The 17544-nt window shown below is 37.8% G+C and overlaps 2 protein-coding genes across 5 annotated transcripts in view; both read left to right on the top strand.

The window, feature by feature from the left end:
• The first annotated feature begins 717 nt into the window (after window positions 1–717).
• Window positions 718–14895, top strand: LOC149658678 (uncharacterized). Of its 3 annotated transcripts, XR_016369878.1 has the most exons (9): window positions 718–1147; window positions 2601–2694; window positions 2792–3133; window positions 3884–4064; window positions 5849–5908; window positions 8591–9673; window positions 9791–10284; window positions 11129–11273; window positions 14666–14895. XR_016369878.1 is itself a non-coding variant. In XM_089844277.1 (8 exons), the coding sequence occupies exons 1-8, from the start codon at window positions 984–986 to the stop codon at window positions 11180–11182; spliced, it is 2472 nt and encodes an 823-aa protein (XP_089700403.1). In that variant the 5' UTR covers window positions 718–983; the 3' UTR covers window positions 11183–14895. The 3 variants fall into 3 exon arrangements, 2 of the variants coding, with proteins under 2 accessions (XP_089700403.1, XP_089700404.1); XM_089844277.1 differs by having other exon boundaries at window positions 11129–14895; XM_089844278.1 differs by having other exon boundaries at window positions 726–1147; window positions 9314–9673; window positions 11129–14895.
• Window positions 14896–15762: 867 nt separating this feature from the next.
• Window positions 15763–17544, top strand: part of yki (Transcriptional coactivator yki) — a 36775-nt gene continuing 34993 nt past the window's right edge. Inside the window, exons 1-2 of one of the 2 annotated variants that reach the window (XM_089844276.1) lie at window positions 15763–15970; window positions 16202–17032. In XM_089844276.1, coding sequence (XP_089700402.1) covers window positions 16557–17032 — 476 coding nt within the window. In that variant the 5' untranslated portion in view covers window positions 15763–15970; window positions 16202–16556. The remainder of the gene's footprint in view (window positions 15971–16201; window positions 17033–17544) is intronic. The other variant, XM_089844275.1, reaches the window with a different exon arrangement.

Raw genomic sequence — 17544 nt, 5'->3', positions numbered from 1 at the left:
TTTTCAATTTTAATTTAAATTCTTTGCTTTGTCTGATTATTTTGATTTTCCCGCCATGTTTAGGTACTCATTACGACTCTTGAAGTAAGTGTGACAGATCTGACTTTGTCAATAATATTATTTTATTTTCAATTTTAATTCTTTATAATATTATTTTATTTTCAATTTTAATTCTTTGCTTTGTCCGATTATTTTGATTTTCCCGCCATGTGTAGGTACTCATTGGGACTCTTGAAGTAAGTGACAGATCTGAACTGAACTAAACCATGTGTCACCATGGATTATCCTTGGTGTCACGCGTGTATAGTTTGTCCGCTTATTTTCGAGGAATCTCAAAAAGTGATTCTTTATTTTTTCTAACGAGGTTGGAAGTGAGACGCGTTATTGAACAGGTGACTTTAATTTTTTCAGTAGATCAAATGACGTAATTCAGGAAGTAACTGACTCATTTATTTAAGGGGGCTGAAAAATCAGGTTAAAATATTGTAGCCCAAAGTGGCTAGAATTCGGATCCTTTGGCTAGACAAAAGTCAAATGACATTGAAACGATCTATTATAATTCTCCTACATTTTCGGTTTTATTCTAAATGTAATTAAAAGTATTTAACTCGAAATTTATTCTAATTATAAGAATTTACATTGAACTAGTTTGCAATATAATAAAATTATTTTGGCTATAATCCAAATGAGGTATCTGGCAGCCTAGAGTATGATTGGTGACGGCGGATCAAAAGTGTCGGCTAGTAAATGAAGCGGTGATTTTGTGAGGTGAGGACGGTCGTAGTTTGCACGCAGTAACAATTATATAATTTCGTGTGTTAAACTCCATTTTAGCGTCAGTTTAGTATTGATTATTCAATCAAGTTTAGCAATATTTCGGTTTTAACTATAGTTTCTTCGGGAATGAAGTTTTAAATAATAAGTTTGGTTGAATCGGGCCCGCCAAAAAGAGACACCGTTCATCGCTGGCTTCTAAAAACAAAATGGCTGCTAGGAAAAGGACGCAAGAAGAGAAAAATTTGAGAACTCTCCGTGAACTTGCGGCTTTACCAGCAAATAAGCAATGCTTCGATTGTCATCAAAGGGGACCCACTTACGTCAACATGACTGTGGGTTCCTTCATTTGCACATCATGTAGCGGAATGCTGTAAGTTTAATACCATTTTACTTCGTATCAGTTAAGCCTCGGTCAAACTACCGTTATTAGGCCTTGTTTTTGTAGTACCCTTCTCTTAATTACTCCGGTGTATGACTCGAATGGTTTGGGAAGCCAAGCCTGAAGGCTAGATAAAATTGCGTTGGCCTTTAAATTAGTAGGCCAACCCTAAAATAAACCTTTCTTGTTCTCGAATAATTATTAAGCCTCAGCAGCCTATAACGCGTTAATGAATGAGACCTTCATATAAGGGAATAAAAAGTAGTCCTTAAAAGCAGAAGGTGATTAACCTTTTTTAGGTGGGGATGAATCTAGGTTAATGTCACATTTATATGCAAATTATGATCACGTTGCTTGGATTTAAGGTTATTAGGATTCATTTTCAATTTAAAAGTAGATAAAGTTCTAAATTGGGATCTTCCTTGCCATATTTATAAAAGCATTCCCATTATTTAACTGTGCAAGGTTTTGACACATGAGATGATGAGGCAAGAGCTAACAGAAGGGTGTTTATAAAACATGAAACATTTTGAAAGAGTTAAAGACTTTACATTGGGAATTTGTTTGTTTCATTCTGTTAGTTAGTTTAGAACCTATTCAGTAAAGTTAGGAAAATTTCAATCAGATTTATTAGACCTTGTGTTGATTAATATAGGAACCTTTTTCAATGTGCTATGATAAGATGCATTTAAGAGACCTTTTGATGGTTTGGGAAGGTTTTTCATGAATTATAAGCTCAAAGAAATAAAAATTATTTCATTTTGAGATGGTTTTTTGAGAAGAAATATTGTGTTAGTTTGAAAAAGATTTTTGAAAGGTTGTGTTTATGATTATGAAGTTGATGATATTTTGACATAAATGAACATGGTGTTGATTACTTCAGGGTTCGTACGAAACCTAGAAAACCTGGATAAGTCAAGGTTATGGAAAATAGGGGGAAAAGTCAGGGATTTAAAAAATTTCCTAAAAAGTCAGGGATTTCGCTTGGTATATCAAACCATGCTTCGAGTAATGCTAAATATGAGCCAGGGATAAGAAAATGGTCAGGGATATTGCCAAAATTTGATCAGGGATAACATGGAAAAGTCAGGGATTTTGAATGTAAAAATTACGTACGAACCCTGTACTTGGGTTTTGGGTTATCATTTATAGAGTTTGAGAGCGTTTGAACCTCCTTTGAGGGTTGGGAAGGGTTTCTTTTTATGAATTACAAGCTGAAAAATAGTACCTAAAAGTAATTTCATTTGAGATGGTTTTTTGAGAAGAAAGATTGTACAATGTTAGCTGGGAAAAGATTTTTCGAAAGGTTGTGTTTATGAAGTTGATGATATTTTCACAAAAATTAGGATGTTGATTACTACTTGGGGTTTTAGGTTAAGATTTATAGACTTTGAGAGCTTTCGATCCTTATTCTGAAATGTTCTATTGATATTAAAATTTGCAGACGAGGTTTAAACCCTCCGCATAGAGTTAAATCCATAACAATGACTGTATTTACGCCAGAAGAAATAGAATTTATCAGAAATAAAGGAAATGAAGTAGGAAATGTTTTTTTTTCTTTTAACAATTTCCATGACGCGAATTAGGTTCTTATCAGATGAAGGTTTTATTAATTAATGATACGGGATTTTATAGTATTGTCGCTACGTTTGGTTGGGCACTTACGATACTAGGTCAATGCTATTAGAGCCCGAACCGAGGGACGAACAAAAAGTTAAGGACTTTATGATTCAAAAATATGAGCGTAAGAGGTGGTACGTCGAGCCCGATAAAGCCATTCGCAACATGCAAGATCATATTAACGCCGTAGAAGATCATTCTCACCGGTCGGGTCTTCAATCGGCCACTGGAAGTAGTGGCCCGTCCAGTCAAAGCTCCACGCCTCTTAGCGAGCATATGCCTGAAACTAAACCTCTTTCGAATCTTCTGGGAAGAAACGCGCCTCCTCTAGTCGTCCAGAATTCACCAGCGCAATTGGTAAGATCATTTTTCTTCAAACCCCCCCCCCCCCCTCGACCCCTTTGCTTGAAAATCTTTGTCACTTTCAATTTGAAATGAAAAAGGCAACTACCACGAAAGTATCGGATTACTTCTAAAGGGTTAGGATAACTCTATGATTGTCTAGGTGATATCAAGAAGTGATATCTAGTTTATAAGGGAGAAGGTATAAGATGCCTTTGTATTCGCGCGCCATAGTCCCAGTCCCCCTTTCAAAATGCAAGGGGGGGGGGGGACGTAAAAGGAGGCTGGGCTATTTCGTCTCTCCTCAGTCGAAAAATACGTAAATTTTCGTCATTCGATGATTCGCGTCGTGCTGACGTGAGTTTTGAAGAACCAACGAGATGCTGGTTGTAATTTAGAGGCGGGGATTAACTCCGGACCTACGTTTAGACTGGAGATAAAGATGGAAACGTGGCGAATTTATACCTTCTCCCTAATAAACTAGATATCACTTCTTGGTGATATAAAATGAGAGGTACTACGCGATTCGCAATCGCGTCTCAAACCCTTTAAATATTTTCATCATCTCGAGTTAATTTTAGTGACTGAAAATAAATAAACCTTGGAGTATTTAGTTTCCTTCTTGCCACCCACTTCGCGAAAGGCATTAATTTTTATCCGCGCTGCTTAGTCCGTATTTAGTTCATTAAAATTATATTCAGTTTGAATATAAATTGAAAATTATCTTCTAAGTTAAATTTTATATTTGGATTCTTCCTCTATTAGGTTTCTTCAAATAGTTGGGTGAATCCAAATCACGCTTCTAAAAGCACCATGGCTCAAGAGAAATCCGTTGACGCTCTCTTTGGTTCCTCGGATTTTTTCGGTTCTTCTAGCTCTAATCAGACTTCAAACTCTAGCAGCGTTTTGGGCTCTTCTCAAGTGACACCGCAAACAGCCAATTCAGGTATTTGCTTTTCTTTACCTTTAAAATCAGTCGTCCCAAGGATGTGTGGTAAATCAGTTGTCCCATGCTTAGCCAGTAATAACCAGACCAGCTTATAGGATCATGGTGTGTAGTTTGTTGTCTGTGGGGGGTACGCAGCGAAAAACAAGTGGGTTGAAAGGAATTAAGATAAGATCTACCACCTTCAAGCTCTTTTGGGCTATAGGGACTTGGCAGTACTACGTCAGGCTACCTTCCACTAGTGCTAGAAAACATACCGGGAGGAGGGGCTTATATAGCTTTCATTCTGTTAAAAAAACATACCATAATGGCGCTTGGGGCGGAGTTAAGCCTGAATTGCCAAGTCCCTATTGTATGGGTTTCTGCATAAGTTTATAAGGTATGTTCCATAAGTGTGTTACTGGTTAATGAGAGCTTGTCATGAAGTGACGTAGGCGAAACGTCATAGATTCTCGTAAAGCGACGCCTAGTGAGGCGCTGTCAAAGGCTAAGGACAGACTAAATAGGAAGATGGACTGCAAAACCGAGTGTAGTCAATTCTCGCGTCGTTCTCGAACTAGCTCGAGCTGTAAGTCTCTAGCATTACGAAGTATAGGAAGTAATGGAACATATCTTATAAACTTATGGTTTCTAACATGGGATGGACTCCAAGAACCAGTTTTGTGGGTCCCTAGTTAATAAAAGATCGGCCGGTATGATAGTTTTGGGGAAATAATTCTCTCCCCCGCTTTTATTGTGGTAACCCTTAACTTTTGGCTTTTGGTTAATTTGATGGTCAGCTGTATCAATCTGATTTATTTAAAGTGTATATGGTGGTTGAAATATTTTCTTTAACTACCGGTTTTGGGGTTATCGTAGCGTGGGGGGGGGGGGCATACACGGGATCTGTGGCTAGACTGAGAGATTAATTTTCAGGCGGGGTTGGTGGTATTAATTACTTACTGGTGTTGTTTGAAAACTAAATGTTTGTACCATTTTTGTTTTTAACTAAAATCGGTATTCCCAAGTATTATGATTTCTCAAAATATAATCAAACGTCAATGGCTTTATAATATTTTATGTAAAACTTAAAATTGTTGCAAATGTCAAGATTCTTCGTCAAAATGTTAGTTACCCTTGTATCTTGATATCAAAATCGCCTACAAAAAAAACTGATTTTCAAACAAAATTTCCGTGTTTTTCAAGCTACCAGGGAGCCCACGGGTCCTATAATTCCTATAGTATAAATTCCTATATTTTTGAACCAGTCCTATATTATCCTATAATTTCATGAAAGGTCCTATAATATCCTATATTTTTGACTTAGTCGAAGTTTTCGTATAGTTTAGCATCAAATTTATCAAAATTTAGCTTTTTTTTTTATCGAGATAACATTTGAATAGACAAGTCCGAAATTGCTTCAAAGGCTCGCTTAGGATTTTTTATATATTATATTATGTTATATTTTAATTAAGTTCTTCTGAGTTTTCAAAGTAAAATCCAATTTGTTATTTTTCATTTTTGACATTTTTCTACATAGTTTAAGCCCCAAAATTGTATTATATATGAGCATTTTTAGTCCTATATTTTCCTATAAAAACACGTGATTTTTCTCTCCTATAAAATCCTATAATTCCGGGAAAAAAATCCTATTTTTCCTCTAAGGAATTTAAGTTTAAGAGTGGGCTCCCTGAGCTACTTATCATTCACCCCTGATAATACTTTTTCTTACATCACGTATGTTTTCGTGACGCAGAAATGTCATTTTATTTATTATTTTTTTTGGTGGTTGGCAATCATTTCAGTTTCCTATTCAGTTGCCAATGGCAATTTTGCCAATTTTGAAAGTGCGTTCAACGATTGTGGTAAGTCCCGTTTTTTGATTAGATAAACTTTTTATATTTTGGCTCAATCCGACCCTTAAACGTTATTCCCTGTGTTATCGAGAATGGAATTGTCAAATATGAGCTCATGCACTTGGTATTCGTGATAACCCCCCCCCTACTCGCCCCCACCCCCCAATGTTTTGATCTAATTGTTTTATCAAAACGTATTTAAGATTTTATCAGTCATTTTTTATTTTGGTTCAATGAATTGGTTTTATTTAATTGAGCTTTGTTTATTCGGGTGTAATTGTATCATTTCGTTTAAGGCCAATAATGAATGGTGGTTTTTATCATTTGGTAGATTATAAATTTAATCTAATTTAGATTTTTAAATAAATTATCGATTATCGATATTATTTTTAGAGGTTTTTAACCCAGTCAAGGTGATTTACGATGTTTATTGTTTGAAAATGCGTATTTTATTATCTGTCTGTTATCAGGCATCGCGATCTAACAAAACCCCGTTTCTAAATCGGGTAGATCTGGTAATAATTTAGATACGTTGTTTGGAGTGTTTTACTGATGACCCCTTAAAGTACTGGCACTCAAAATCGCCCATAGACAGGGTTCATACAAACCTGGAAAAATCAGGGAAATAAATAGTTGACAAACACCTCATGGAAAATTCAGGGAAATTTCGAATTTTTAGTAAAATTCAGGGAAATTTGCGTTAAACAGGGGCCGAGTAATTAAGCAAAACGTAAACAAACATACCCACCTCCATAGGATTAACATTACACCCAACTTTGGAGGCTCATAACTCTGGTTCTACTAGAGATACGGGGATGTACTTTGAGTATGTTATAGTCCAATTTGTCCCCCATCCAACGATACTAAAAACTTAGGGCTACGATAAACGGGAGCCGAGTAATTAAGGAAAATGTTCGTCAACTTATGGTATTGTCTCACTTATTGTTATTATGTTACTTATGATTTTTAACACTGAACTTTGAAGGCCCATAACTCTTGTTCTATTAGAGCTACGGGGATCTCCTTTGAATATGTTATAGCCCTTTTTGCTCCCCATACATGGATACTTTAAACTTGAGGCTACCTCAATATCATCGTCAACTTATGTTAGCGTCTCACTTATTGTTATTAGGTCACTTATGATTTTTAACAATAAACTTTGGAGGCTCGTAACTTTGGTTCTACTAGAGATACGGGGATGTCCTTTGAGTATGTTATAGTCCAATTTGTCCCCCATCCTACCATAATAAAACATAGGGCTACGACAAACAGGGGCCGAGTAATTAAGCAAAACGTAAACAAACAACCCCCCTCCATAGGAATAGCATTACACTAAACTTTGGAGGCTCTTAACTCTGGAAAATTCAGGGAAGTATGTGGGGAAAAACCTGGAAATCTCGGGGAAATTTGTTTTCCAAAAGTTGTATGAACCCTGCATAGAACCCAATGTTCTATGATGAACTTTCCTAAATTGTAATACTAATAACTACCACGCCCATCTTCATTAAACCATCATTCACTATACCTTTAACAATTTACCAAAAAATCCGCGTAAATTAAACTAATCTAAATTTTAGTGTCGCATTTGAACTTCCAATTTGGTAAATTTTTATTAGATGTTAGTTCAATTGTATATGTATACCATAGTTAGGCCACCCATACTCGATATTTCGTGTCGTAAAAAGTACTTGCTACTACCTACTGCTGCTTTCTTATAAAAAAAATATTCAGTGTACGAGCCACCATGGTGTTTTTCCTCTCGTCATCATCGGAAGTAGATTAACCCGAAGTTATTGTAAAAACCACTAGTATTTAGTTCCTACCGTACTCGTAATGACCGCGAGTGGTCGATACTTGTATGAGACAACAGTTTCCGTCAGTTTTGTTTTTTTATTCCAACTAGCTGCCTATGATTAATAACTTTGGATTAAATTACTTCCAATATCTTTGGTAATAATTCTAGTAAATCAAAATTATTGATCTGAAGATATATTATATTTTTTTTTTACTTTCCTTGACAATTTATTAAAGTGAAATACAATAGTGCGCTAGTACACTGATGTTATCAACTAGTTTAACCTTGTCTGGATGGATTCTGGAATATATATATATTTGGTTGCTTGTAACAACGATAATAATATCTTGTATATATATATATATACGTCTTTCGGAAGAGAGTGTACTTATATAGCTTTCTTTATTTTATTTCCTATTTCCTTGCGCTGATTATTTAGTAGCGTTAGTATTTTGTTCTCTTTCAATTATTATTATTTGGAAAGTCCTCGGAAACCTTTTCTCTCACTCAAATTTGTTGCCGTAAGTTGCCACGTAAAAGGCCTTATTTATTTATTTATTTCTTTAAACATTCTTACTTTTTCTCCTTTTTTATGTTATTTAAATTCGCAAATTTGTTTAGCAAAAGGTTTCTTAAGTTATTTTGCGTCTAAAGGGCAACGATTGCGACGTTGTTTATTACGAGGTTCCTTTGGTAGCCCACAAAGAACCGAAAACCGAGATAATTTCTTATCTCAACCTCGAGTAGATTTAATTTTTGAGCAATCGCGTTCCTCGCCCTTTACGTACGTTATTCGCCTCAGTGATCCATTTCTTTTCTAAAGCTATATTTTCTAAACAAAAACTTTCTTTTTTAAAACTTGCACTGCCATTTGGGTCTTTGGGCTTCCCTTGCAGAACGCCCCTCCAGTCTTTCCTTGGTGCGGGGATCCTCTCCTCAGGCCTACAGTTTCTCTGCCCCGTTCTTCACTTTACCTTCTCCTCGAACCTCCTCTTCCCCATATTTGCGGGTCGAAGCTTCCACAACCAGTCAGCAGCGCGAAGCTTTCACACCCCCTCCAGGTTGGATGTCCTTCGATGATAGTCATCCAACCTCCCTTTCTAACAGTTGTCATTCTGATAACGCCGCCTCGGCTTCGAACGTATCCGCTATTGCCTTAACTTTGCCTCCTCTCACTCTTAACTTATCGCCACCATCTCAACTTTCTCCTTTAAACTTGTCTGTGGCTCAGCCTAATTCTTACCAAAGGCCATCGTCCACCCCCGCGTCCTCCTTAACCCTGCCAAGCCCGAGCCTTCATTCTACCATCGTCTCTAGTCCTTCAACCAACCCTTTTTCGTTTTTCCCGGAAAGCGATTATCGCTGGGATACGTCCTCTCCTAACAAGGCGCTTTCGTTATTGTCGGTCTCTAATAATCAAAGCAGCAGTACGTGTAGTGGTATGGAAGCCGCCCCATTCCGACCCTCGACCCTACCAGTCCAAACAACCACCACCACCTTAAATACCCCCTCGAACCCCTTTTCTCGCTCGATCGACCAAAATACCGGTACTTCCAATTACTACGACTTTCCGGATGTTGGACCGCCGTCACCCTCACAACCGAGGCCATTTTTTCCAGCCACACCGACTTCGAAGAGTTTCGGAATGTTTTCGCCGGTTTCCTCCGGTAGCGCCTCATCAACCTTCTCCGGGAACGCTTTTGAAACGACGATTTCTCCCCCTCCCGTCGCTTCGCCCCCTCAACAACAACAACAACCGGTACCAACGCCGGTTCAACCGCCTCCGGCTGACCGGTACGCCGCCCTGGCTGATCTGGACAGTCTGTTTCATCAAGAACCGCCTAAGCCCGCTACGCCACCCGCTCCCGTCTCCTCGTGGGTGGGAACGACCAGCACAACCGTCACTTTGAGTAACAACAACAACAACAGTTCCTCCTTATTTGGCAATCAGCAGCCAAATTCCATTTTTGCACCACCTGGTAAGACTTTCCTTTTTAAACACGAAAAAAGGATTATACCTGAAAAATCTCGAAGACACGAGCGCGCTTTCCTTTCATTTTGAAAACACCTTGAAATTTTGTAAACCAATTTTAAAGCGTCCGCGAATCCTTTTACGTCAACCACGTCAACTTGGAGTTCGTCAAACAACTCGGTGGTGAACCCCAACCAGGCGGTTTTCGCCAATCCATTCCAAACGGCGGCGCCGCCGGTAGTTGCCAATCCCTCTCAAACGGTGGGATTCGGACAATTTGGCTTGAGCAATCAACCAACGGGGAATGGCCCCATGGTTGACAACTACACCAATTATAGTCATCAAATTCCTCCCGTCAACATGCAGCCAGTTTACTTTAACAACGGTCAAGGTCTGGTCGGCTCGCCCAATGGAATGGCCAACCCTCATCAACAGAATGGAGGACTCACTTATCAATGGGGTACGACGCCCACCAATCAAATCACGACTAACAACGGTTGGGGGATGGTTACAGGCCCGACACCGGGACAAATTGGAGCGGTGTTCCAGAATCCAAAGATTTTAGCCAATACTGGTCTTGGTCCTCAGTCTGTTCAAATGCCTGCCAATCCATTTATGGTAAATTAAACTTTTTCTTTACTGCATGAGGGTTTAAACATTTTCTTTAACCATCACGCGAGGGGCTGGTCACTCGGTGTACGCGGCTGTACCTTTACCTTTCACCGTACTAAATTAATTACGCGTCATCTCTAAAATCCCTACCCTGGACAGTTCTAAAATGATTACGCGTAATCCGTAATCGGTTTACAGGAACTTTGACAGTGGTTAGCCCCTCGTCGTCATGGTTGTCGGTGATTAAAAATTGGGATTGGGGAGATTGGGGAAAAACGGTCCACGCGTCGCGTTGCCTTAGTGTGGGGTAATTGGGGACGCTAGGTTGTCATACAGGGTTCTAACAGAACCTGTAAAACCTGGACAAGTCGGGTATAGGTCAGGGATTTCGAACAATGCTAAATAAATACGGACCAGGTGTGTTAAACCAAAGAGAATATACCAAGAGGAGCAGAAACTTTATAATATGGACCGGCTCTGAATTTGGAGTAACTAGTTCCGGTTGTTCACGTGACCATGTTGTCTACTTAAAAATTACCTTTTGTACGTCAACGGTCAACCCTTTGCCACCACCAAAATTAAGCAGCCGACATAATTTAACCAATAAAAGGCGTCGCTGCTTAGCCAATCAACAAAAACTCGGATCTAGTTACTCCAAAACCGTGGTTGGGCTTTTCAAAAGCCTTGTGAAAGGCTAAACCTTCTGCTCCTCTTGGTATATTCTCTTTGGTTAAACACCTTAAAATGATGAGGGATATTGGGAAAATTTCGTCAGGGCTTTTCAATAAAACAAATTACGTCCGAACCCTGAAACTTTAAACTGAAATCTCTCTTGTTCCATCCTTTTAAGAGCAACGCGGTTTCAAACACTCCGAGGTCAAACCCGAGCAACCCTTTTCTATGATCTAAAATAAATTTTATCAATGGCGGACGAGGAGGAAGGTGTTGAAGAGGATCAATACGCGGCGGCGGCGGGAAATATATATATAAAATACGTACGTAACAATTCTGAATCTAGCCCTCTCTCTCTATATACATCTCTCTTTTCGACAAAAAAATAATATAAAGAAAGTAAAAAAAAAAAAAACAAAAAAACACTTTAACAACGTCTTTTTGAACTAAGTGGAATTAAAACAAAGAGCGTCAAATGAAAACCATATAATATCCATCAATTCTGGTTTTTATTCTCTCTCTCGATCTCTCCTCGAGAACATATACCATACGATAACGAGTACAATATTTAAAATAAACCAACCAATTTAAGACTAATACCCCCGTGAAAAAACAGCTCCTTTTTCTTTCCCCCTTTGTAAAGAATAACGAGTGAAAAAATTAACAGCAAAACTTAATAATAATATTTAACTTGGAAAGGCTATTATATAATAGGTAAAGTGTAGGCCTATAATCCAAAAAACGAATATTAAGAAAGTCTTTTTAATTAATCTAAATTGATTAAAAATGATGTAATATGTAATGTACAGGCTTTAGCTATATTTAATTAATTATTGAGATGTAAATTTAAATTTATCAATCTTTTTTCTTTTTTCCTGATACTTTTTAATTATCACTCGATATTCGAGATCTAATTAAAACTTAGTCGTCTACTCTTTCGTTTTTAGCCTAGTATTATTTCAAGAAGAATATAACGGGGAACATTAATTAAATAAATAAATAAATACAAATACAGTCTTTAGGATAAAAATAAATATATATATTTTCAGGTATGGTTGGTGCATTGTCATTAGCATTTAGGAGTTTAGTTTTAATTAGAGATTAGGCCTTAGGGATATGACAAACGGATGTAGAATAATGGAATAGTGGCTTTAGAGTCAGTCCATGGATAAAGAATTCGCGTGAGGAAATTTGTTTTCACGCTATAGGATCGGCAACTCTCTATCTCGAACGACAGTTTATTCTGTATATACTCTGTTACAAAATCGGTTGTCAGCACGCGCAAAGCTAAGTCTCTATGTAACGTAGCTTTATACGTGCTGTCAAGAGACGAAAAACTTCAGGATCTTCAGGATTTAAAATATCCGCGAGTTTTTTAGCTCGAGTGCACGGACCTCTAGGCCTTAGTTTCAAATACATGTAGTAGCAGTAGGTAATTTCACACGTATCTGAAACTAAGGCCTAGAGGTCCATGCACTCGAGCCAAAATACTCGCGGATATTTTAAATCCTGAAGATCCTGAAGTTTATCGTCTCTTGTCAGCACGTACAAAGCTACGTTACATAGAGAAACAGCTTTGCGCGTTCTGACAACCGATATTGTAACAGAGTATATATACAGAATAAGCTGTCGTTCGAGATAGGGAGTTGCCTATCCTATAGAGTGAAAACTAATTTCCACACGAGCATTCTTTATCCATGGTCAGTCGTTCAGGCAGCGATTAAACGAAAAATATAATAACAACGTACAAACTTTATTATCAGAAAACCCCCTAACCCCTTTAATAAGAAAGGATTAAATGTTAAAAAAATAAAGATATTTTACATAATTAAAATTACGATAGAGTTTGGGAGTATTTAAACATGGTTAAATTTTTATTAGTTATATAATATTAAGTATATTATTATTATTATTAAGCCTAATGATTTTGCACCAGCTCTTAATAATTGACTAAGATGACTTCCGCTTTTCCTGTCTTTTCAAGTTTGCGTTAATATTTAATGGAGATTTGAGGCAGAGTAAACAAAGGCTTAAGTTTCCTACGCGTAAATGAGAAAGCAGACCGCGTTGTTCGGTTTCATTCCGCCTGAGCCTCCATTACCATTTTTGTTGTTCGCGTAATACGTTTTAAAGAAAAAATTATTACTAAATTTATTTTAGAGTTTGAATGAATATCAAAAACAGCGCGTTGTTTTATTTTCCTTTGTTTGTTTGTTTGTTACATCCCCATAAATAACGAATGCACCGTCGTATATATAATAGTTATTTAATTAGTTAATTTAGTAAGTTTTTAAAAGACACGATGAAAATTAAGTTTTTTTTTTGGGGGGGTTATGACTTATTTGTAATTAAAAATAAGACCATAGATTTGTTAATTTATGGCTTATTTACTTTGTAACTCGTTAGTTCAGTTACAGCCGTTATTATCTCAAAAGTGTCACGTGTGCTTACAACTTGCCCCCCCCCCGCCCCCTAAGGTACCGGTACGTGAAATGTTTAATAATAATCTGTTTATTTCGTGGAAATTTAAAATATATTTACCTGTTCTTAAAAATTGGTTACAAAATTAAAACTACAGGTAAATTAAATAGTTATTTTGTGTTAAAGTAACAAATTATGTGTATTCAGTAATGTTGTCACTAAAAACACGCCCCCCCCCCCCCCCAAATAAAAAACCCGAGTCTCTTCTTCTGAATAAGTTAAATAATGTGATAAAAAAAACAAAATAAAATAACCTCAAGAATAAGAAACAAGTTTTTATATATATTAGATTGTATAAAGAGCGTGGATTTAAAAAAAAAAGAGTGAAAAAACTAATTCTATTTTGTAGAAAAGAATAAAACTCTAGTCTTAATGTTTTTAATTTAATTTGTCTTCCCCATCCTAATTTTTTTTTTTTTTTTTTTTGGAATGCTAAACCATGGATAAAGAATGCGCGTGAGGAAATTTGTTTTCACGCTATAGGATAGGCAACTCCCTATCTCGAACGACAGCTTATTCTGTATATACTCTGTTACAATATCGGTTGTCAGCATGCGCAAAGCTAGGTCTCTATGTAATCTAGCCTTGCGCGTGCTGACAAGAGACGAAAAACTTCAGGATCTTCAGGATTTAAAATATCCGCGAGTTTTTTAGCTCGAGTGCACGGACCTCTAGGCCTTAGTTTCAAATACGTGTAGTAGGCTGTAGGCAATTTCACACCTATTTGAAACTAAGGCCTAGAGGTCCGTGCACTCCAGCTAAAAAACTCGCGGATATTTTAAATCCTGAAGATCCCGAAGTTTTTGTCTCTTGACAGCACGTACAAAGCTACGTTCCATAGAGAAATATATTTGCGCGTGCTGACAACCGATGTTGTAACAGAGTATATACAGAATAAGCTGTCGTTCGAGATAGGGAGTTGCCTATCCTGTAGAGTGAAAACAAATTTCCACACGCGCATTCTTTATCCATGGCTAAACTGTCAGTTCTCATCAGGAATATTACTTTATAATTACTGTTAAATTAAATTAAATTAATTTCTTTACTTTAAACTTCTTTATACAATCCCAATCCCCGTATTTTTAATTTAGGAGAAAATGTGACGTAATATAAGCCCCCCCCCTCTTCAATGCGTTGCCAAAATCATTTATATACAAAAATAAAAAAAAACTGATAAAAGTGCATTTTTTTTTTTAGATTTTAATGAAAGTATCCTAAAACGCGTGTGTTCTAGGTTGTACTTGGGCAAACATTTTGTAAAGTGAACTTTAAAGTATGCTTCTTCAACTAAAGCGTAAAAAAATCTTATATATATCCTGTTGTAATTTATTTATGCTTTTTTTAAAAAAAAAAAAAAAAAACAACAACCAATCTTGTCAGTTTAATAAGCTTATTTTTTTCGCAACGCTGTGTAAGTTTCATATAAATGTTAAGAGATTAATTAAAATATAAATTTTGTGCTTAGTCCCGTAGTATGAAGCATTTTAAATTTGGCGGGTTATTTTATTTCCAGCCCATTCGGTAATGTACCATGGCAATTTCCATTTTGGTAAGTTGACTTCCCGACCATGGATAAAGAATGCGCGTGAGGAAATTTGTTTTCACTCTACAGGATCGGCAACTCCCTATCTCGGACGACAGCCTATTCTGTATATACTCTGATACGGCATCGGTTGTCATCACGCGTAAAGCTCATTCTCTATGTAACGTAGCTTTGTATGTGCTGTCAAGAGACAAAAAACTTCAGGATCTTCAGGATTTAAAATATCCGCGAGTTTTTTAGCTCGAGTGCACGGACCTCTGGGCCTTAGTTTCAAATACGCGTAGTAGGCTCAGGCTGTAGACAATTTCACACGTATTTGAAACTAAGGCCTAGAGGTCCGTGCACTCGAGCTAAAAAAACTCGTGGATATTTTAAATCCTGAAGATCCTGAAGTTTTTGTCTCTTGACAGCACGTACAAAGCTACGTTACATAGAGACTTAGCTTTACGCGTGCTGACAACCGATGTTGTTACAGAGTATATACAGAATAAGCTGTCGTTCGAGATAGGGAGTTGCCTATCCTATAGCGTGAAAACTAATTTCCTCACGCGCATTCTTTATCCATGTCCCGACTATGAAGTTTTTTTTTTTTTTTTTACAGATTTGGTTCTATTATTATTATAAGAAAACTAATTGGAATTAGAGCTCCATTAAATTTATCAAATTTTAAATCCGTAAATGCAACAGGTTGATGTCGTGAAAATCCTATTCGTTCTAATATCGAGTCACAGATGGCAGCATTGTCTTAAGCCTAAAGTTGTAATTTCTGACGTCGGACGTCCTGTAGTAGTGCAAAGATCTTTCCGTATTTTACTAACCTGAGGCTGAAAGTCAAAAGGGACGGGTGCGTTCTGCCTAAAACTCGCGTAATTTTCTTTAAATTTAGTTACGAATGTTAATTTTCATTAATATTCGGATAAAAACGTCATGACGGCCGGTACGGAACAAACCATGATTTGATAACGGTAGCGAGTGATAGTCCCCTCCGATAAACAGGTAAGCCTTATTTCTACCTTGCCAAGTTGCCCGAGTATTGCGTTGAAAAATAAAGGAACAAGTTTTTTTGGGGGTGCGTGTCATGTGATATAGAGTTTTCATTTTTGTTATTTTAACCTTTATACAAAATCAATTTAGTTTTAAATCATTTCGTTCATCATCTATTTTCATTAAATTAACGTTAAATATAGTTATTTTAAGGTTTTGAAGAAATGTTTTGGGTTATTTTAGGGACTATTTTATCCGGGATATCCCTACGCTGTTTCGCACCTGACGGGACGGGGTACGAAAAGAGCGCAAAAAGTTTCTCGCTTCAGTCGGTGTAGGAGGCGCGGGTAGTCGGTGTAGTGAGAGAGCGGTTTGGATCGGTACAGGCAGCTACGGCGTGTTGGATAGATTTCCAGTACTAAAAGTGAAAGAGGCGGAAAGATAAATTATCGAGTAAGCCTTGGTCGGAACCGTCGGATTTTTGTACGGATAAGCGTGTCGTGTGTGCGGGCGGGCTTTTAAATCGCGCTTTAAACTCATTCGTACGAGGAATCTGGATTTAAACGCTAATTAAATTTAAAAAAGCAAAGGCTTAACGATGCCCCTAAACACTCGGGATGTCATCGAACAGCAAAAAGGACCCAATCAAATCGTCCGGATTAGGAGTGACAGTGAAACGAACTTGGATGATCTTTTCAAGGCAGTCACGAACCCCAAGGATAGCCAAGTTCAATTGGGGGTGCCAATGCGCTTGCGGAATTTGCCGCCTTCGTTTTTTCAGCAACCCGAGCGGGGGTCCAAATCGGCTTCGCATAGTCGCGAGTCCAGCGCCGATTCGACTTTTCAAGCGGCACCTCCACCCCTAGTGATCAATCCGCCTCAGCACCCGAGTGGACTGCCCATCAACCACCCTCGCGCCCACTCGTCACCCGCTACGCTGCAACAGTCTTACAACAGCAATACTTTGCAACATCAGCATCTTCGGCAACATAGCTACGATATAACCGATGAAATACCCTTGCCGCCAGGATGGGCTATGGCCAAAACCGCCACGGGTCAAAGATACTTTCTCAAGTAAGTCACTTTAAATCTTTTCCCAGTATGTTGGTTTAAAATTAGACATTGAAATGAAGTTAATTGAATAGTAGCGCGTAAATTGGCCTTAGTGTTGTTAAATGTACGGAACTTTTATAGAAATGATTTCACGCGGTATTTTTACGTTACAAAACAGCGTGGTATTGGGAGAAATCATTGTATTAGTGGGCCTTTGTACAATCGTGTAGGGGTAGAGCGTTTTCCTTGGAAATAACTTCACAAACAACAGGTGGTTTACCCTGCCCGCAGCCGCTTTCGAGTTGTAGTAGTGGCGTCTTTTTGAAAGGAAGAAAACCAGTTATTGGGCGCTTATAGCCAAGGCCTAGCGCACTGACGAAGCCCCACCAACCACCCTTACAGGTCGCGGCATGGCATTCATAGCGACAGTTGGGGTGGCAGGGAGAGGCGCCCAATTTTTGAAAAGCAGTTCAACCATGAATATATTTGAACCTCTCATTAATATTGAATCAAACAAAACGTTTAGCGCCAAA

This window comes from Phalangium opilio, unplaced genomic scaffold (genome assembly GCF_054372755.1).
Source record: "Phalangium opilio isolate 3A_F unplaced genomic scaffold, DU_Popi_V2 ptg000075l_1, whole genome shotgun sequence".
In the NCBI taxonomy this organism is placed as follows: Eukaryota; Metazoa; Arthropoda; class Arachnida; order Opiliones; family Phalangiidae; genus Phalangium; species Phalangium opilio.
Note: the sequence above shows the minus strand (reverse complement) of the source record. Positions and strands in the feature narration are given on the sequence as shown.